We start from the raw sequence: 22,201 nt of genomic DNA on the forward strand, positions 1-22,201 counted from the left end.
TCGTAGATGTCGAGTGGGTCGCGGGGCCCAGGCCTGCCGTCTGCTGGGGCTGGATATCGGGTCGTGGGGGGGGGGTGGTAGTGAGTAGTGGGTTACTGCGGCCCCCGAGGGTGCAAGGTCTCTTATGGAGACTCTGTCCTCCCGCCCGTCCGGGTATGCAATGTAAGCATACTGGGGGTTGGCGTGGAGGAGGTCGACCCTCTCGACCAGGGGGTCCGTTTTATGGGTCCTCACGTGTCTTCTCAGTAGGACCGGCCCTGGGGACGTCAGCCATGGCGGTAGCGATGTCCCCGATGCGGACTTCCTTGGGAAGACAAACATTTTCTCATGAGGGGTGGCGTTAGTGGCAGTGCAGAGCAGTGACCGAATAGAATGGAGCGCATCGGGGAGCACATCCTGCCAGCGGGAGGTTGGAAGGCCCCTAGACTTTAAGGCTAGCAGGGCGGCCTTCCAAACTGTCGCATTTTCCCTTTCCACCTGTCCGTTCCCCCGGGGGTTGTAACTGGTGGTCCTGCTTGTGGCAATATCCCTAGTTAGCAGGTACTGACGGAGTTCGTCGCTCACAAACGATGAGCCCCGGTCGCTATGGATATAGCTGGGGAAACCGAACAGGGTGAAGAGGTCGTTCAGACATTTAATGACCGTGGCACTGGTCATGTCCGGGCAGGGGATGGCGAACGGGAAACGGGAGTACTCATCAATAATATTGAGGAAGTACACATTGCGGTCGGAGGAGGGGAGAGGCTCTTTAAAATCAACGCTCAGGCGCTCGAAGGGGCGAGTGGCTTTTATCAGGTGGGCCCTGTCTGGTCTATAAAAGTGCGGTTTGCACTCAGCGCAGACTTGGCAGTTCCTGGTCACGGTCCTGACCTCCTCAATAGAGTAGGGCAGGTTGCGGGCCTTGATGAAGTGGAAGAACCTGGTGACCCCCGGGTGGCAGAGGTCATTGTGGAGGGCCCGCAGTCTATCGATCTGCGCGCTGGCGCAGGTGCCACGCGATAGCGCATCCGGGGGTTCATTGAGCTTCCTGGGCCGGTACAAGATCTCGTAATTGTAGGTGGAAAGTTCGATTCTCCACCTCCAAGATCTTGTCATTTTTGATTTTGCCCCTCTGCTTGTTGTTAAACATGAAAGCAACTGAACGCTGGTCAGTGAGCAGGGTAAATCGTTTTCCGGCCAGGTAGTGCCTCCAATGACGCACAGCCTCCACAATTGCCTGGGCCTCCTTCTCAACAGCGGAGTGTCTGGTCTCCGGGCCTTGGAGGGTTCGTGAAAAGAAGGCCACGGGTCTCCCCGCCTGATTGAGGGTAGCGGCCAGGGCAAAGTTGGACGTGTCGCTTTCCACCTGGAAGGGGATGGATTCGTCCACTGCGTGCATGGTGGCTTTGGCAATGTCCTCCTTGATACGGTGGAAGGCTAAGCGGGCCTCTGCCGTCAAGGGAAAAGAGGTGGACTTGATCAGCGGACGGGCCTTGTCCGTATAGTAGGGGACCCACTGGGCGTAATAGGAGAAAAACCCTAGGCACCTCTTCAGGGCCTTGAGGCAGTGGGAGTTCCATAAGGGGACGCATCCGGTCGGGGTCGGGGCCGATGACTCCGTGTTCCACAACACAGCCAAGGATGGCGAGGCGGTTTGTGCGGAATATGCACTTCTCCTTGTTATATGTCAGGTTCAGGAGTTGGGCGGTGCGGAGGAATTTTTCGAGGTTTGCGTCATGGTCCTGCAAGTCACGGCCGCAGATGGTCACATTGTCCAGATATGGGAAAGTGGCCTGCAACGCATTTTGATCTACCATCCGGTCCATCTCCCTTTGGAAGACGGAGACCCCGTTGGTGACGCCAAAGGGAACCCTAAGGAAGTGGTAGAGGCGGCCGTTTGCCTCAAAGGCAGTATACTGGCGGTCCTCAGGGCGGATAGGGAGCTGGTGGTACGCTGATTTCAGGTCAATGGTCGAGAAGACGCGGTACTGCGCGATCTGGTTGACCATATCAGCTATGCGGGGGAGTGGGTAGGCGTCCAGCAGGGTGTAGCGATTTATTGTCTGGCTGTAGTCGATGACCAGGCGCTGCTTCTCGCCGGTCTTAACGACCACAACCTGGGCTCGCCAGGGGCTGGTGCTGCCCTCAATAATCCCTTCCTTCAGGAGCCGCTCCACTTCGGTTTTAATGAAAACCCTGTCCCCGGCACTGTATCGCCTGCTCTTTGTGGCGATGGGCTTACAGTCGGGGGTGAGGTTAGCAAACAGTGGGGGGGGGGTGACTCTGAGTGTGGAGAGGTTGCACCTGGTGCGCGGCGGGCAATTTGGAAGCTGCTGGCTGCGGACTGTGAGTGGGGGTAGGGGTCCACCATACGCCATCGTAACACTTTTAAGGTGGCACTGAAAATCTAACCCCAGCAGGACGGCAGCGCAGAGGTCGGGCAGGACCAGAAGTTTAAAATGATCGTACACAGTCCCGTCTACTACGAGTGTCACCACGCAGTAGCCGCCGATGTCCGCCGACTGGGACTCGGAGGCCATAGAAATCCGCTGGTGCGCAGGCAGGACTGGGAGAGAGCAACGCCGCACCGTGTCGGGGTGGATGAAGCTCTCCGTGCTCCCAGAGTCAAAAAGGCAGATTGTATCGTGGCCATTTACCTTAATGTCCATTGTGGAACTGGCCAGCTGGTGCGGTCTCGCTTGGTCCAGTGTAACGGATGCCAGCGTAGGGGTCGGTGTGTCGCTGCGGGTATCAGATGAGGCGGTGTTGGGGGCCTGCTGCGTTCCGGCTGTCGTCCAAGATGGCGGCGTCCATGATCCCCATGTGGCTGGAGGCGTCCAAAATGGCTGCTGTACCGGTGGTTCGCACATGGCCGGGGAGGCCCAAGATGGCGGCCCGCATGGCCCACACGCGGCGCTGCTGGGGTTCGGGGTGGCTTTGGCCCTGCAGACGCTAGCGTAGTGCCCCTTCTTCCCGCAGCCCGAGCAGATCGCGTTTTTCGCCGGGCAGCGCGCTCTGGGGTGTTTTGCCTGGCCACAGAAGTAGCATTTCTGGCCTTGGGGCACTGCTGTCTGGCCTTGGGACACTGCTGCGGTAGTTGGGCCGTTGCTGGGGTGGCACGGCACTATGAGGCGGTCCTACCGTGTCCCAGGCTGTCATTCCCCGCGGCGTCCACGGTGCAGAGGAGTAGGCATCCATGCCCCGGTAGGCTGCATCCAATGATAGTGCGAGTTCAGAGGCCTTGTTGAGATCGAGGTCACTCTGCTCCAACAGTCGCTGTCGGGTGTAATTGGATCTGTGGCCCGCTACAAAAGCGTCCCGGATAAGTTCCTCTGTGTACACGGCGGCCTTTACATCCTTACAACCACAGGCCCGGCCAAGCACAGACAGTGCCTGAAGGTATTCCACGGTCGATTCCCCAGGTTGTTGTTTACGACTCCCCAGAAGGTGCCTGGCGTACACTTCGTTCACTGGGCGCGTGTACTGGTCCTTGAGGAGCTTGATAGCGTCCGCGTACGAGGTCGCGTCTTGGATGACCGAGTACACTCGGTGGTTCACTTTGGAGGTCAGGACATCCAGTTTGTCCTCGTCCGATTTGATTGCTGCGGAGGAGGTCAGGAATTTTTCGAAACACTTAAGCCAGTGAGTAAACTTGGTGGATGAGTCCGCCTCCCGATGATCTAAGTCCAGGCATGCTGGTGTGAGGATCTTCTCCATTATAAAAATTTTGTTAATAAAATTGATGCGCTATCAATTACTCATAAAAGACTGAGAGTTAAGAGAGTAACTAAAGGCTTTTATTAACAAAAGAATGAAGGTCTGCCTCGAGTGGTCGACCGGTCCAGAATACAAAGGGCTGGGGAGCAGTCACCTTTATACTAGGACTTGTGGGAGGAGTCAGCCGAGGCATGTCCAGGCATGTACACAGTGGAATACAAACAGTGGTTTACCACACTGACCTCCCCCAGCCCTACACACTCTGACCTCCTCCAGTCCTACACACTCTGTTCCTCCCCCAGCCCTACACACTCTCTGACCTCCCCCAGCCCTACACACTCTGTTCCTCCTCCAGCCCTACACTCCCTGTTCCTCCTCCAGTCCTACACTCTCTGTTCCTCCTCCAGTCCTACACTCTCTGTTCCTCCTCCAGTCCTACACTCTCTGTTCCTCCTCCAGCCCTACACTCTCTGTTCCTCCTCCAGTCCTACACTCTCTGTTCCTCCTCCAGCCCTACACACTCTGTTCCTCCCCCAGTCCTACACACTCTGTTCCTCCTCCAGCCCTACGCACTCTGTTCCTCCTCCAGCCCTACGCACTCTGTTCCTCCTCCAGCCCTACACTCTCTGTGACCTCCTCCAGCCCTACACACTCTGTTCCTCCCCCAGTCCTACACACTCTGTTCCTCCTCCAGCCCTACGCACTCTGTTCCTCCTCCAGCCCTACGCACTCTGTTCCTCCTCCAGCCCTACGCACTCTGTTCCTCCTCCAGCCCTACACTCTCTGTTCCTCCTCCAGCCCTACACTCTCTGTTCCTCCTCCAGCCCTACACACTCTGACCTCCTCCAGCCCTACACACTCTGTTCCTCCCCCATCTCTTTACTCCACCATTGTCAGCTGTGGCTTCAGCTGTCTAGGCCCCACATTCTGAAAATCCCTGTCTAAATCCATCTGAATCGCCATCTCCCCAAACTCCTTTAAGACCCTCCTTAAAACCCACCATAGAGTCATAGAGTCATAGAGTTTTACAGCACAGAAAGAGGCCCTTCGGCCCATCGTGTCTGCGCCGCCCATCCATCCCTGTCCAGTCTAATCCCATTTTCCAGCATTTGGTCCATAGCCTTGTATGCAATGGCATTTCAAGTGCTCATCCAAATGCTTCTTGAATGTTGTGAGGGTTCCTGCCTCTACCACCCTTTCAGGCATTGAGTTCCACATTCCAACCACCCTCTGGGTGAAAAAGTTCCTCCTCAAATCCCCTCTAAATCTCCTGCCCCTTACCCTGAATCTATGCCCCCTTGTTATTGACCCCCCTACTAAGGGGAAAAGTTCCTCTTTGTCTACCCTATCTATGCCCCTCATCATTTTGTACACCTCAATCAGGTCCCCCCTCAGCCTTCTTTGCTCCAAGGAAAACAACCCCAGCCTGTCCAGCCTCTCTTCATAGCTGAGGCGCTCCATCCCAGGTAACATCCTGGTGAATCTTCTCTGCACCCTCTCCAAAGCAATCACATCCTTCCTATAGTGAGGCGACCAGAACTGCACACAGTACTCCAGCTGTGGCCTCACCAGCGTTTTGTACAGTTCCATCATAACCTCCCTGCTCTTATATTCTATGCCTCGGCTAATGAAGGCAAGTATCCCATATGCCTTTTTAACCACCTTATCTACCTGTTCCGCTGCCTTCAGGGATCTATGTACATGTACACCAAGGTCCCTCTGACCCTCTGTACTTCCTAGGGTCCTACCACTCATTGTGTATTCCCTTGCCTTATTTGTCCGTCCAAAATGCATCACCTCGCACTTTTCAGGGTTAAATTCCATTTGCCACTTTTCCGCCCATCTGACCAACCCGTTTATATCGTCCTGTAGCCTGAGGCTTTCCTCCTCACAATTTACCACCCCACCAATTTTCGTGTCATCTGCGAACTTACTGATCATACCTTTTACATTCTCATCCAAATCATTTATGTAGATCACAAACAACAAGGGACCCAGCACCGATCCCTGAGGTACCCCACTGGACACAGGCTTCCAGTCACAAAAGCAACCTTCGACCATCACCCTCTGCCTCCTGCCACTCAGCCAGTTTAGGATCCAACGCGCCAAGGCACCCTGGATCCCATGGGCTCTTACCTTCTTGACCAGTCTCCTATGTGGGACTTTGTCAAAAGCTTTACTGAAGTCCATGTAAACCACATCCACAGCATTTCCCTCATCCACCCCCCTAGTCACCCCCTCGAAAAATTCAATCAGATATGTCAGACATGATTTACCCTTGACAAAGCCATGCTGACTATCCCCGATTAATCCTTGCCTCTCCAAGTGGAGACTAATTTTGTCCCTCAGAATTTTTTCCAATAATTTCCCTACCACAGATGTTAGGCTCACTGGCCTGTAATTCCCTGGTTTATCCCTGCTACCCTTCTTGAATAATGGTACTACGTTAGCTGTTCTCCAGTCCTCTGGTACATCCCCTGTGGCCAGAGAGGTTCTGAAAATTTGTGTCAGAGCCCCTGAAATCTCCTCCTTTGCCTCCCACAGCAGCCTGGGATACATCTCGTCTGGGCCTGGGGATTTATCCACTTTTTGGCCTGCTAAAACCGCTAGCACCTCCTCCCTCTCGATGCTAATATGTTCAAGTATGTCACAGCCCCCTTGCCCGATTTCTATGTCTGCATCGTCTTTCTCCATAGTGAACACAGATGCAAAAAATTCATTTAAAACCCCGCCTACATCATCTGGCTCTACACACAGATTGCCACTTTGGTCCCTAATGGGCCCTACCCTTTCCCTGGTTATCCTCTTGCCCGTAATATACTTATAAAACATCTTAGGATTTTCCTTTATTTTGCTCGCCAGTGTTATTTCATGGCCCCTCCTCGCCCTCCTAATTTCTTTTTTAAGTATGCCCCTGCATTTTTTATACTCCTCTAGGGCTTCTTCTGTCTTTAGTCTTTTGTATCTGCCAAAAGCCCCCCTTTTATTTCTAATGCATTTTTGTATGTCCCTTGTCATCCAAGGTTCCCTTTGCTTGTTGGTCCCACCCTTGACCTTTACAGGAACATGTTGGCGTTGTACTCTCTCTATTTCCCTTCTGAAAGTCTCCCACTGTTTTGATGCGGATTTTCCTATAAGTAGCTGCTCCCAGTCCAATTTGGCCAGATCCTGCCTTATCATATTAAAATCGGCCTTCCCCCAATTTAGAACCCTTATTTCCGGGCCGTCTTTGTCTTTTTCCATGACCACCTTAAATCTCACCGAATTATGGTCACTATCGCCAAAATGCTCTCCTACTGACACTTCCACCACTTGCCCGGCTACATTCCCCAGAATTAGGTCCAGTATCGCCCCCTCTCTTGTAGGACTTTCTACATGTTGGCTCAAAAAGCTCTCCTGGATGCACTTTAAGAATTCTGCACCCTCTAAGCCTTTCACACTCTGACTATCCCAATTTATATTGGGGAAGTTGAAATCCCCCACTATTATTACCCTATTATTTTCGCACTTTTCTGAGATTTGCCTACATATCTGTTCCTCTATCTCCCCCTGACTGTTTGGGGGCCTATAGTACACTCCCAGCAAAGTGCTTGCCCCCTTTTTGTTTTTAAGTTCTACCCATATGGCCTCATTAGAGGAACCCGCTAATATATCATCCCTCCTTACAGCAGTAATTGACTCCTTAATTAATATTGCAACACCCCCTCCCCTTTTACACCCCCCTCTGTCTCGCCTGAAGATTCTATACCCCGGAATATTGAGCTGCCAGTCCTGACCCTCCCTCAACCATGTCTCCGTGATAGCAACAATATCGTACTCCCATGTGTTCAACAACAACTTCAGTTCATCCACCTTATTTGCAAGACTCCTTGCATTAAAATAAATGCCTTCCAGCCCTGCCATATTCTCTTTTGCCTTCACATATTTGCTTTGCCTTCCCAGCTGACTTGTTTTTCCCTCTGTATTTGGCTGTAAATCACCCCCTACTATAGCTCCACTCTGTACCCCATCCCCCTGCCAAGTTAGTTTAAACCCCCCCCAGCAGTGCTAGCAAACCTCCCCGCAAGGATATTGGTTCCCCTCTGGTTCAGGTGTAAACCGTCCGACTTGTACAAGTCCCACCTTTCCCAGAAGCAGACCCAGTGATCCAGGAAACTAAAGCCCTCCCCCCTGCACCATCCCTTTAGCCACGCATTCATCTGTTCTATCTTCCTATTCCTATACTCACTAGCACGTGGCACCGGGAGTAATCCAGAGATTACAACCCTTGAGGTCCTGCTCTTTAATCCTTCACCTAGCTCCCTAAATTCTTGCTGCAGGACCTCATCCCTCTTTTTACCTATGTCGTTGGTACCAATGTGGACCACGACCACTGGCTGTTCACCCTCCCCCTCCAGAATGCCCTGCAGCCGCTCAGTGACATCCTTGACCCTGGCACCAGGGAGGCAACAAACCATCCTGGATTCACGTCTACGGCCACAGAAACGCCTATCTGTTCCCCTTACTATAGAATCCCCTACCACTATTGCTCTCCCACTCTTTTTCCCCCCTTCCTGGGCAGCAGGAGCACCGCCAGTGCCAGGAAGTTGGCTGCTGCTGCCTTCCCCTGGTGAGTCATCCCCCTCAACAGTATCCAAAGCGGTATACTTGTTTGAAAGGGGGATGTCCGCAGGGGTTCCCTGCACTACCTGCCTGCCTTTGTTGCTCCGCCTGATGGTCACCCCCTGTGCTGCCCTACCCTGAGGCGTGAACAACTCGCTAAACGTGCTATCCACGAGCCTCTCAGCATCGCGTATGCTCCAAAATTCATCCACCCGCAGCTCGAGCGCCACAATGCGGTCTACAAGTAGCTGCAGCTGGATGCATTTCCCACACACATGGTCGCCAGGGACACTGGCAGCGTCCCTGATTTCCCACATAGAGCAGGAGGAGCAGAACACGGGTCTGAGCTCTCCTGCCATGACTTACTCCTTTAATTAATCTAAAAATTTATTCAATACCCCAGTTACAGGTATACTCTAGGGCGCTTTATTTACCAACTGTCCTCACCACAACAGAGCCCCTAGAAATTTAACACCACAGAATTCAAGCTTGTATTTGACTAAGCATTTGGTCACCTACCCTAATGTATCCTTTTTCGTCTCCGAGTCCACTTTTGGCCGATTACACCTCTGTGTGACACCTTGGATTGTTTACTTACATGAAAGTTGCTATGTAAATGTGGTTTGCTGTCATTTTGTACCATTGGAGTCATTTTTATTTCCACTGTTATTTGTCAGGCGCGCTATAGAGAGTTGTGCTTAGGGTAGTGCATTGTGATTTTAGTTTCAATTTATAAGGCTAACCACAACTAACTTGTGAGTTATTCAGCCACCCTCACTAGTTTAATAAATTCCATCAGTTAGAGTTATAACCTGATTATCGCTGATCCTTCTGGATTGAGACAGGTCCTGCTGGTTCTGTGTGGATTCTGATCCAAAGATCATTTTATTACCAAAACTAACTTAAGGATAAAAATTAAGATTGCTGTTCTAGTACGAAGAAATAACATGCTCATATCAAATTACTCTCTGAACTATTTTAATGCAGGGAGTTAACCCAATTAAAATGAATAATGCTGGGAGGAATTTGGTATGAGGGAGTTCAGCCTTCCAAGAACCGTGCCAGTTGTAGGTTCTACCCTGCAGTGTTCAGTTTATTTGGTGAATGATGCATATGTTTAAGAGAATTGGTTTTCATTCAGGGAAACGGCAGTCGGTTGTCTAGCAGCTTACTCAATGCACACTTCGCAGGAAGTGAATTATCTTCCCCGCGCCCGTTTCCATTGAAATCGGCCAGCTCTGTTTTGTAGCTGTATTCTTTTTTGGAGTTAGCTACCCTCGGTCGACTGGCTGGGAGTGGATAGTTCTACTTCTCATCCTGTCCTCAGTGAGAACTGTTCTCCGAACCTGAGTCAGGAACTGCTGAAATTAATTTTGTTAAACCTACTAGAAATAATATAATTAATTTAAAGCTTTAGATGTCTAAATTCTGGTCCTTTAGCATTCTCATGTGGTTAGCTGAGGCAACTGCATCTAATCCGAAAGGAAGGTCTGGGGAGAGTACATTTTGTTCAAAGCACTCCCCCATTCTATAGAAGAAAATATTAATCTCAAGAGAATTCTGAATTTTTCTTTTAAATATTGTTGTAGTTTTCATCCATAAGAAACTGAAAGATATTTTATTCCCCCCAAAATATTAAGCAGCATTCTCCCGAGGATATTATTTTCCTCCATAAGATGGGGAAATACTTTTGTGGTGGGGGGAGTGCACTCCTCCTTACTTTTTTCCGCTTTAAGTAGGATGGCTTTTACATTTCCAGATAGTTAACTTGGTTTATCATTTTAGCTTACTAATATCTATTGTTTACTAGTATCAATTGTTGATTCATTTAACTTCCGCATGCAAATCGAGATTTCTGCCGGGTAAGGGGGAGAGGGGAAGAAATCACCTTGGGGTTGCTGTACCGTTAAGAGCTTTGATTATGCGCAGTATCTCGATTAAGTGGCCTTCCCATATTCGGCCTTATATAACACTTTGCTCCTGGAGATTAAACTTTATTCAGAGAATGGGAGAAGGCCACCCTATTAGTAGGTAATATAATATTGGGAAGACTACCTCTATAGTAGGTAGTGATCCGCAGCATACAGAACTGCTGATTCAAGCATAACATTAACCCTGATGTTTTAGTTTTAAATATTTAACAAAAGGAATAAAAACAGAAAATGCTGGAAATACTCAGCAGGTCAGGCAACATCTGTGAAGAGAGAAACAAAGTTAATGTTTCAGGTTGATGACTTTTCATCGACAAAAGGAAGTTTATTTCTATATTTTAGGTAACATGACTGATGCTTTTGGTTGCCTCTTAATCACTTCATTTATGGGTTGTTTTGCTTTATATTCCTGCAGGGCTTACCTGATGAAAAACGGAAATGGAGAATCACCAGCATAAATCAGAAACATGAGCTTTGTGACACATATCCACCAATCTTAGTGGTTCCAGCCAGTGCCAGTGATGACGATCTGCGAAAAGTGGCAGCCTTCAGGTCCAAAGGTCGATTACCGGTGGGTATGGCAAAGATCTATATATAATGGGCTAGAAATTCGGGTCCCCACGGGTGAGTACGCGCTGTGCCTGCGCTGGAAACCGGAACTTCCGTTCCCTTGAAGGAAGGAGTTTGGAGAGGCAGTGCTTTTAACAAGGTAAGTGGTGAATTAAGTAAAATTAAAACATTTTTTCCACAGGTTTATTATTTTTAAATACTTTAAAGAAAGGTAAGTTTATTTTTAGCCCTGTTAAAAACTAATTAATTTTTTCAAAAATTTAAATTATTGTTTAAAATAGTTATTTTATATAATTTATGGTTATTTTAAAAATGTGATTTAAAAAAAAAAATTATTAGGTTTTGGGGCTGATCTCTATTCATAGATTTGACAGGTCTTCCTGTCAAATTTATGAATGGAGATTCCCTGCTACGATTGGCTCTCCATGGCCCACGTAATCCCAGGGGACGCTTCGAACTAACTGCGCCCCTGGGATACGCAAGCACTGTGCGCCGGCAGCTGGAGGAGGCCCAGGATCGTAATCCCACGCGGTCCCACAGCACAACGGCAGGCGCGCTAGGTACGTGCAGGTCGGGGGCTTGCACCCGCGGGAAGCCTCCAACCAGAATTTCTGGCCCAATACCTGGTGATAATTGTCCATTTATCTTTCATACTGATTTTTTTTTTTGCTATGATAGGCATTTCCAGTGTTAAAGGTGCCATGCTTCCCTGTCACAGCCTGTGTCAACATATTTTTTTTTAGTGAGCGCATAACACCTTGTGATTGCCATTGGGTCCCCACAAATCGTTCAAAATGCTCTTTTTCATCTGCCTATTTTTCCTTCAGTAGCTGTAGTTTCTTGTGTCCAAAATAAAGATTTAAAAAACATAAAATTACATATTTCACAACATGATCAAATGAATCCACTGAATTAGCTTTTGTGTTTTCTAATGCTGTCGTTAGTTTATATTTGAAGGTTTCAGCTTCTCCTGAAAGCTTGGGCCTGGGCTTAATATTTCTCTCCAGAGTTGTGATTCTGGTTTCCATTAATAGAATTCTTTACATAGTCATTATTGACCTAAAATTATCAAAATATCCAGTAGGCAATTCCTTATGAAAATTCAATGTGCAGGATGTGAAAAAAGAAATTTTTTTTTTTTTCCTTTTTAAAGACAAATTTTCCCATAACTCTGTCTTGGTAAAATCCCTTACATCTGAAGAAATGGGCTATTATTAATTTGAGTGGTCCCTTAATTACTGAAAAGGGGCAGAAAACATTTTCTCCCAGATGGAGGTTCCTGCCTTCGACACTTGCTCATGTCCACAGTGAACAAAGGAATGTAGAATGTGTTGTTTTTACTTTGTTAGAAAGCAAGTGAATGTAAGCTTTTTACTTCGACTGGCATTAAATTGACAGCAAGACCAATTCTTTTGAAACAATTTGGAATAAGTTTATTAAACACACACACTCATGCAGGTTTATAAACACACACACACTCATGCACATCAAAACAATAGCCTACTGGTATTTATGGACTCTACTCGATTGCAACTCATAAGGTAATGGGTTAGATTTACACAGACTGGTACTTCCCTCAGTTAAGCAATGCACGCAGCCTTTTTCCTTGCTTCTTGGTCTGGTCTGTAGAGGGAAGGCTTCTTGTTCTTCCGCATGGTCGTCCAGAGAGAGCCTTTGGGTTCCTTGTTTTATATCTTTTTAAGTCCATTGTCTATTGCTAAGGCCCCAGGATTGGGTCTTAGATTCATGGCAGTTCTTGCTTGGCTTTCCTTTGAACATGTGTCTGTCTGCAGTGGCTGGTGCCATTTCTTGCTTAAGTTAATTGTTTGTTGACACCTTTTAGTGGCTCTTGAGTTTCAATGGTGAGTTTCGATGGTGTCTCTGTGGGGGGTTATCCTGTTATGCAGGTTTCCTTTAAGTTTCGCGCCGTTGCCTTGACCCAGGGGAGATCCATACACAATACAATACAATACAAATCGCTTTATTGGCATGATAAGGTACATCTTATGTTGCCAAAGCATCAAAATACATTTATGGTTGAACACATAAACGCGGTTCCATTCATACAGTGTATAAACAGGTATATCCCTGAGTTTATAAATATATTTTCGCCTTGTTTATATATACTCTTGTCTTAGTTTACTGGTTGTCCCTCTGTTCATGGCAAGCTGTAACATAGTGTGCCGCCAGTGTTACACAGCTTCTCTCCTCCCCCAGTAGGAATGGGAGTTTTTGGTTGTCAGTCAGATTTCTGAATTCAGGGCATATTTGTGAGAATTTTTGATAGAAATTCTCTCTGATGCCCTGATATTTTCCACAGGCTGTGAGGAAGTGCATCTCTGTCTCAACTACTCCCTGACTGCAGTGAGAGCATATCCTGTCTTCTCTTGGCAGCCTGGTCTGCCTGTGTCTGCCTTTTTCGATCGCTAGGCTATGTTCGCTAAGTCTGTACCTTGTCAAGGTTCTTCTCAGTTTGTTATCCTTTACCATGGTCAGGTAATCAGCTATGTTGTATTGTCTGTTTAGGGCCAAGTAGCAATTGAGTTTGCTTTGGGTTTTTGTTGTTTCTGCCCAATATGACAGATATTTTTCCTTTTGCTTAGCGACGATTGTGTTGGGTCGAATTCTTTGTGTTACCCTGTCACTGTCCTGGGGCTGGTTATTGTTAGTATTGTTATTAGTTACTTTATTGAGTCCCAGGACTAGTTGACTGAGGGTATTCTTCTTTATGGTCAGCTCTTGGCATTTCAGGGCGTCGTAGTGATAGCATTGGGGGTTGCTCATTTGTAGGTGATTCCAAAATTTGGTGGCTCTTTTTTGGATAGTGATTATTAATGGGTATTGGCCTAGTTCCGCCCTGCATGCGTTGTTTACTGTTTTCCTTTGAGTCCGGAGGATACTTTTACAGAATTCCGCATGTAGGATCTCAATTGGGTGTTTGTCCCATTTTGCAAAATCTTGTGTTAGTGGTCCCCAGACCTCACTGCCATCGAGTGCAATTGGTTCAATTACTGATTTGAAAATTTTGAGCCAAATGCTAATTGGGATTTCTATTTGGATTGATTTTTTGATGGCATAGAAAGCCCTTCTTGCTTTCTCTTTCAGTTCATTCACAGCCAGTTTGAAGTTTCCCGTAGAACTGATTTTTAAGCCCAAGTATGTGTAGTGAGTGGTTTGTTCAATTTTGGTTGTTCCTACTGTGAAATTTATTGTGGGTCCATGTTGTTTGGATCTTTGCTGGAACACAAGGGCACACTAAATTTATCTTTATTACATACGTCTTATATTAATAGTCTCGAATCCATCACACATACAAAACAGTTATTTTTATTCTTGCAGCTGTGATTCCCAATGTGCAGTGTCATGATTTGATGATTGGCTCGGACTAGCTATCCTGTTAAGTAAGCCTGCCTGTATCTAATCTAAGTTTGTTCAAATTTTAATGCAATAACAACTTTGATGTGTTATTGATCTTGATGCTTTTGGAGTGCAGATTTAATCTGACCATATGCAATGCAGCAAAAGGAATGCTGTCACTTAAATCCAGAATATTGTCTGAAATGTTAACTGTTTAAATAGGACAATCTTTTAAAAATGAACAATATTTGTATCCAATATGGTTTTGTATCTTTTCTTTGCAACTCTTGGTTACAATTGTTGACGTGTGCAGGATATTTGTTTTGTGGGTTCACTGTTCTTTAGAAATGTAGTATTGCACATATCTAAAATTCATAGACTGTATGCAGATTACAGAAATTATTCAGAAAGGAGGATAGCTTGATAATTTAAGTGGGGCTTGTTAATTCTTGAGTTACAACGTTTTCTGTTAAGCATTCTGTAAATGTGAATTATTTTGATGCATTCATAATAAGTACAAAAAATGCATTAATATTACAGAGGTGATATGAGATACCCCTCACCTCTTTCGAGAAGTGTGAGATAGTCGTCACGAAATTCCCAGCACAGTGGCTCTTGCAAAGCCAAAATAGAATCTTTGGCACCATGTAGTCACATCGCAAAGATGATGTTGAGTCACCTAGTAAAAAACCTCATCTTGGCTTTGTATACATATGAAACAGAAATAGCAACGGCATGTTTTACTTCTGTGCAATAAGTGAAAGTGGATTGGAAAAGGCTTTCATACCAAGTCACGCACCTCACGCCTCCAAGATTGGTGATGCAGCGCTTTGATCTGTTCTATTCTGGAGCCTCATGAATTTAATTATTTATTTCTGGTCAACAGATAATTAGAGAGCCTTTTTTGGTTGGGGGGTGGGGTGGGGAGTGGTCCTGGTTGTTGTATTCTATGCGTTATTTATTTCATAGTCATGACCACATGAAATACCATAAATTTGATTTTAAAATTCAACTTTTGTAATGACCTGCGTTTGCATCTGTTTCAGGTGTTATCCTGGATACATCCAGACAATCAAGCTGTGATTGTTCGTTGTAGTCAGCCTCTGGTTGGCATGAGTGGGAAACGCAGCAAAGATGATGAAAAATATCTTGATATTATTAGAGAGTCCAATGGGCAGACCCAGAAGTTAACCATCTTTGATGCAAGACCAAGTGTCAATGCAGTAGCCAATAAGGTGTGTAACGGCGTAAGAGCAGAGACGTAATGTACTTTGGAGTAAGATAGTGCAGTGGTTAGGGTAGTGGACTAGCGTAACTTAGAAGCTGTGACATTTAATTTAATGGCCCAGTAATTCGGGTCCCAACGCGTGAGTAAGCACCGTGTACTCACGCGTGGGCCCGATGGAAGTGCCGGTTTTCAGCATGCACAGCGCATGCGCAGAAAACCGGCATTTCCTTTCCTCTGAACCAAGGGGTTCAGAGGTGGAACGCGTGCGCGCAGGAGTCTGCGCGTGCGCGCTGAAATTCCTTTTTTTTTTACAGGGTTGCCCGTGCGATAAGGCCTCCAGTTTTTACGCGAGAAAAAAGCAGACGTAAGTACTTAGTTTTAAAAGGTAAGTGGTCTATTAATTAAAGTTAGAATTTTTTTTCCACAGGTTTATTATTTTTAAAGACTTTACAGTAAGGTAAGTGTATTTTTAGACCCGATTTATAAAAAAAAAAAAAAAAAATTATTTTTTCCAAAAATTTGAATAATTGTTTAAATTTAGTTTTTTACAGTTATTAATAGTTCATTTAATTAGTGGAATGTTTTTTAAACTTTTATTTGAAGTTTAAGTACTGTTTTGGGCGCCCGGAGTTTTCATGAGTTTGACAGTTCTTACTATCAAACTCATGAATGAACTTTTGCAACCTCCCATTGGCTGCCCAGTGCTCACGTGATCCCAGCCGGCTCATCGAACTAACTACGCCGCTGGATCACGCAAGCACAGCGCGCCGGGAGCTGAACCGGGCCACTGACAGGAAATCCACGCAGGGCCAGGCTTCAACTGTCGGCGCGCTATGTAAGTGTAGGTCGGGGGCTTGCACCCGCGGGAAGCCCCCGACACCAATTTCTGGGCCAATAAATCTTTAATGAATGTTCTTCAGAACCTGGCCTACATGTAACTAGTCCACATCACGTGGTAGTCCACGCACTCTGAATGCCCTCTGCAATGACGTAGCAAGCTGCTCAGTTGTACAGACACTAAAAGAAGGCCCGCCACACTCTTCTCGGGGCCACTAAGGATGGGCAATAAATGCAGCTTTGCCAGTGTTGCTGACATCGCAGGAAGAATTTTTTTTTAAGAACTAAATTAATGACTCACTTTTCGAGATGTGTTTGCGCTTTCTGCTCGGCATTCTTTGAGCTGGCCACAGCAAGATCCCTGATTTTTATTTATTACTGGGTCACATTGTGCAACTGCAGGAGAAACCTGTTCCACTTTAGCTTCCTCTACTTCATTCTTGACACATTTTCTACCCATCCCTTCTTTGCGCACTCTACTAATCTATTAGTCACTTCCCTAAAGATACAAAAGAATAAGGTAGAGCTGTAGCAGGACAGCAGAGCGTCTGCCTGCCAACTGCAGGAAACACTTTTTTTAATCCGGCACCGACGGGACCGGCGTGGTGCCGGTTGATCAAAAAGTCCGGATTACAGAGAGGTTTATACTTACCAAGGTACGAGAGCCCTGTACACGGCCACAGGTGCAGGAGCCCCGGTTACACGGCACTTGTGCAGGAGTCCCGGTTACACAGCCACAGGTGCAGGAGTCCCTGTTGCACGGCCACTAATATATAGTAAAACTTACCTGGACCTACTCCTGAATTTTGCCAGTTAAGAGAGATTTCCGGATATTTAGGTGCCGGTTAAGAGAGTTTCCTGCAGATGGTTATCTGTCTGAATCCCAATACTGCCCGACAACCATGGCTATCCCGTATTTTAGGATTGGGCTGCGCCAATGGCGGGCACTGTACTCTACTCTGGGGACTGGCATGACTGACTCGCTCCATTACCAGGCCATCTGCAAGACCAGTATTGTTTGAAATAGTGAAATGGTTCACAGTGCCCCAGTCTGAAATTGAAGATAATTGTTTAAAGTGCATGAAAAAGTAGCAGTATAAAGATAGGAAAGGATTAAAGGCTGATAAAATGAGCAAAAATTAAGAAAAAAATATTGAAATGTAAACTAAAAGAAAAAGTAACCGTCTCTCACTGTCGGTATTTAGTTTGGGCCACCTGCTTGATGGAGATGGTATGGAAGTAGCTGTAATTTTGTAAAATTGAAACTTGTTTTATTGTAACTAATGAAGCAATTTAATAACATTGTATATTGCAATACCTGTACTCAAGTGTATGAGTTATCAGTCCACATGTTGACTGCATTAAATCTTCAGAGTTAATATGTAACTACATCACGTATAACTGTTACCAAAATGTCAGCGCCGACATCATTAGTTCTATAAAAAAGCTACTTTATTAATCAAAGGTCCATTACATGTAAATAATCGTGAAAAACATTTAAAATACTATGGCCTAGAAATTCAGTTGGGCGCGCCAGCCGTTAGCGCCTTAGGAGGAGTAGATCTCGAGCGCTAGGCGCTTAGTGCCCGGGCGCAGCGCGATCTGCGCCTCGCCCCAGCTTCAGTACACATTTAGCGCCGGCGCAAAGTCTTAGCGCATGCCCTGCTGCGCGCGCAGATCATGACGTCATTTACTAGTGCAACGCCCTTTGTGCGCCCCGAACCGGAACTTCACTCGCGCCGGGCCATTGTGCGCCGGGCGGCCCTAACGACTGTGAAGTGGAACGGTACACAGCCGAGGCGGGCCGCGGGGAGCGCTAATTAAAGGGCACTTACCCTGCACTATAAAGGCCAGCCATTTTGCAGCATTCACTCTTGTGCAACGGTTTTTTGGAGAGAGACCAAGGCGGAGAGCTTACTGGTTTGGACCAACACTAGGACAGGTATTTTTGGCTCAGGCCAGAGCTTAGCAATTATCTTTGCCTTCATTGAGAGCTCATTGTTTGCCAGCATATAATGGGGGCTGCATTGGGTGCCAATGCTGACTTTCAGCCTTATGCCAGAAGGGCTTACAGACACCATGAGAGAGTGGCAGCCCTGGCTAGACGCAGAGGGGGCAACAGGCGTCGCCAGCTGAGGCCTTACCCATCCAGGGTATACCGCCAGCAGTCCTCCTATCTGACCATGTCTGCCGCGATGTGTGTAAGGAGGCTGCGATTCAGAAGGGAGGTGGTTGCAGACATCTGCCAGCTGCTTCAGAGAGATCTGCAGCCACAGCTGATGCGCAGGACGTCTCTGTCGGTGGCAGTGAAGGTGACGGTGGCTCTCAACTTCTATGCCACCGGCTCCTTCCAATCCGCTGCTGGGGACATCGCTAACGTCTCCCAGTTCGCCGTGCATTGCTGCATCCGCCAGGTGACCGAAGCCCTTTTCAGAAGGAGACATCAATTCATCTCCTTCCCCATGACCCTGGACAAGCAGCAGCAGCGTGCAGTGGGATTTGCAAGAATAGCGGGCTTCCCCATGGTGCAGGGCGCCATTGACTGCACGCATGTGGCTTTGCGGGCACCTCTGGAGCATGCCGAGGATTACCGCAACCGGAAGGGCTACCATTCCCTCAACGTACAGCTGGTGTGTGACCACAGGCAGCGCATCCTAGCTGTCAATGCCCGCTTTCCAGGCAGCAGCCACGATGCCTTTATCCTGCAACAGACAACTGTGGCTGACATGTTCCAGGCACAGCCTCCCCCAAGAGGATGGCTTATCGGGGACAAAGGCTATCCTTTGTGTACCTGGCTCATGACCCCGCTCCGCGCGCCCACGACCCCTGCTGAAGAGGCATACAACGAGAGCCATCAAGCGACTAGGAACATCATAGAACAAACAATCGGCGTCCTCAAGCAACGGTTCCGCTGTCTCGATCGCTCCGGGGGAGCCCTCCAGTATTCGCAGGAGCGAGTCTCCCAATTCGTCGTCGTTTGCTGCATGCTGCACAACCTGGCTATCCGCAGGACTCAGGCACTGCCACCTCACGTTGGACCCCCACCTCAGGAGGAGGAGGACGAGGAGTACCAGCCCAGGAGGGAGGTACAAGGTCCAAGGGCCGCCCGTCGGCGGCTTATTGAACGTCACTTCTAGGCCCCCTGTCAGGGAATGGCTTGTGCCAATGAAAGAACATGATTGCAGCCGCTCCGCAAGCCCTCAGCCGGTTAAGGCAACAAACACTTCAAAGATCAAGCATGGACAATGTTAATAAATAAAATGCTTTATTGTACAAACTCAGGGCCCTTCCCACATGAAAACCAAAAACAGACGAAACCCCCAAAAAACACTCAAACACATTACTCGCTCCCACAACCTGGAGAGAATTAACAAAACAGTGCAACTAAAATGGCCGTCATCCTCGGACTTCGTAAAATACAAACATCACATCCTCGGCCTTCAAAAAACAAACATCCAATTCTCGGCCTCAAAAAACAAACATCCAATTCTCGGCCTCAAAAAAACAAACATCCAATTCTCGGCCTCAAAAAACAAACACAACTGGCCACGCATTCGACTTTTTGGCCCGCTAGGGCGATGCCTTGGCCATCTTTGTGTGGCCCCTGCCCGCCCTGCTGCTCCTCAAAGTAAGGCCATTGGCTGCTGCAAGGCTGGGGGCAGGCTCCAGAGGGGCACATGTCGTGACGGCAGATGCCCTTGGGGGTCGGCCTAGTCGAGGTCTGGCCGTCGAGCGGGCGGCTGTTGAATGCTGCAGCTGTGGCTGGCCATCAGTCGCTGCAGCAGCTCCTGGCAGCTCCACTGGGGGAGTGGCAGTGGCGGCTGGAGGAATGGGGGCAAGCTGGCGGATGGCAGGCGCTCGCTGGTCGCCTGAGTCACTGGCACTCGCCCGGGCCAGCACTGCAGCATGCGCACCAATCTGCCGAGGGACAGACCGCTGTGCTGCTGCAGCGCGCCGGGTGCCCTGGCGATGCCTGGCTGACACAGCGAGTGTGGCAGCAGTGAGTGCCCGTGTTGACCTGTTCAGTGACCTCATCAGAGCACCCAGTGACTGCACGGCACCACTGATCAGCTGCCTGAGCTGCCCCGAATGCCGCCCGACTCGCTGCCTGATCTGCCCCGAATGCCGCCCAACTCGCTGCCTGCTCTGCCCCGAATTCCGCCAAACTGATGGCCTGTGAGGCCCCGACGTCGGTGACACTCAGAGAGAGGGACCCGATGGCCTCAGGCAACCGTGCCACTACCCCCATGAGCTCCGTGTGCTGGCGCTCCGAGTCCGCGGACAAGTCCTCGAGGCGTTCCATCTCCTCGGCGAAGACCATCTCCGGACTGGAGGCCGGACTCTCCCTCTGAGGAGAAGGCCGCCGAGCTGGCCGACCCTTCCTGCGTTGCTGGACGCCGCTGGGCCCAGCAATTGGACTCCCCTCCGACCCTTCCCCCCTCTGGGGAGAAGGCCGCCGAGCTGGCACCCCCCTCCCGCGTTTCTGCAGGCCGCAGGTCCCATGAGCTCCCCTCCCCTCCGACACTTCCGCGACGCTCCCCTCCAGGGAAGACGTGTCCCCTACATTGGCATGGGTTGCCACGGCTGAGGGTTCCCCTGATGGGCTGCCTTCCTCTTGCTCCTCCTCCTCCTCCTCTGAGGGGCTGTCACTGGCAAGTTCAGGGACCTCCTCCTCACCATCTGAAAGCAGGAAGGCACAAGAGTAGCTTTAGACTGAGGAGAGGGCGTCAGCGAGGGATGCATGAGTGGTGGCATTCAGCGCATTGGTCGGACAGTGGCAATGGATGTAGATCTGATGCGCAAGTGGGATGAGAGAGGTCCAAACGTTGATGTCCTTACCATTGGTGCCCAGAACAGGGTCGGCATCTCCACATGCAACGGGGCCAATCACCCGGCCACCCATGATGCGCTCCACGCGATGTTGCAGCTCGGTGAGCGGCTGGATCTGGGGTCAGCCTCCCCCGGTCGCAGTCCGGCTCTTCTTGTTATTGGCCAGCTTGGCCTGCAAGAGAAAGGACGGCCTCTAAGTACAGTGTGTAGCCCTGATCTTGTGTGCACTGCCTCCCATGGTGGAATAGCCTGGCCAGTGTGTCGCCCTGATCTTGTGTGCACTGCCTCCCATGGTGGAATAGCCTGGCCAGTGTGTCGCCCTGATCTTGTGTGCACTGCCTCCCATGGTGGAATAGCTTGGCCAGTGTGTTAAGTGCAGAATGTGCAATTGATGTTCATGCCTGTTCCATAGCTGCTGGATGAGGGCTGGCCATTAGGGCTTTCAGGTCCCTTTGCCCATAATGTGAGGTGCACATGCAAGGATGAGGAGGTCACTGGAAAGGGTACTCACCCTGACAATCCGCGTGAGGTCATTAAACTTTTTGCGGCATTGGACACCGGTCCTGGGGACCTCGCTGTTGGCTGACACCTTGCTAGCGACATGCCTCCAGGCTCTCCGGTAGGCGCGGACCGGCGCCTTCCTGCCATTGTCCGGGTACAAAATATGGCGCCTCTTCTCCACAACACCAACCAGCACACTCAGATCACGCTCTGAGAAGCGCTGCGCTCGTTCACGGGCCCTCTGCATGGATTCAGGCGCTATTTGGATCCAGCAGCAGTGTTCAGGCCTAGCTGGAGGACTCCACTATCCAGGGCGTGGCAGCAGACAAAGTCGACCCTTCCCCCTTAAGAGCTGGCCGGCGCCAGGGTGTCTGCTGTCGATCACGAGATGGCCGCACCTGCGCTGCGCCCGGCCTGGGCGCTCTCGCTCAGCACCTCCGGCTTAGCGCCTAAAGAGAGGCGTCCAGCGCCAGTTTTAGCGCTCGAGCAAACTCTTAGGGCGAAGCTGATGAATATCGGAGAAGTGGCCTCGATTTGGCGGCGGGCGCAAACTTTAGCGGCCGCCCGACTTTAACGCCCCAAAAGTGGCTACAATGAATTTCTAGGCCTATTATTCCATTCTCTTTAATTGTGATACATTCATGTGATC

General features: G+C 48.9%; 1 protein-coding gene across 3 annotated transcripts in view; it reads left to right on the forward strand.

The window, feature by feature from the left end:
* mtm1 (myotubularin 1) overlaps positions 1 to 22,201 on the forward strand; it is a 151,218-nt gene that overhangs the window by 110,992 nt on the left and 18,025 nt on the right. For all 3 annotated transcript variants that reach the window (XM_086001477.1, XM_086001471.1, XM_086001461.1), the window contains 2 exons: positions 10,645 to 10,800; positions 15,203 to 15,391. In XM_086001477.1, the coding sequence (XP_085857603.1) occupies positions 10,645 to 10,800; positions 15,203 to 15,391 (345 nt within the window). The remainder of the gene's footprint in view (positions 1 to 10,644; positions 10,801 to 15,202; positions 15,392 to 22,201) is intronic.

The sequence above is a fragment of the Somniosus microcephalus genome, chromosome 1, assembly GCF_052327205.1.
Source record: "Somniosus microcephalus isolate GS21.2 chromosome 1, FLI_Smic_1.0, whole genome shotgun sequence".
Classification (NCBI taxonomy): domain Eukaryota; kingdom Metazoa; phylum Chordata; class Chondrichthyes; order Squaliformes; family Somniosidae; genus Somniosus; species Somniosus microcephalus.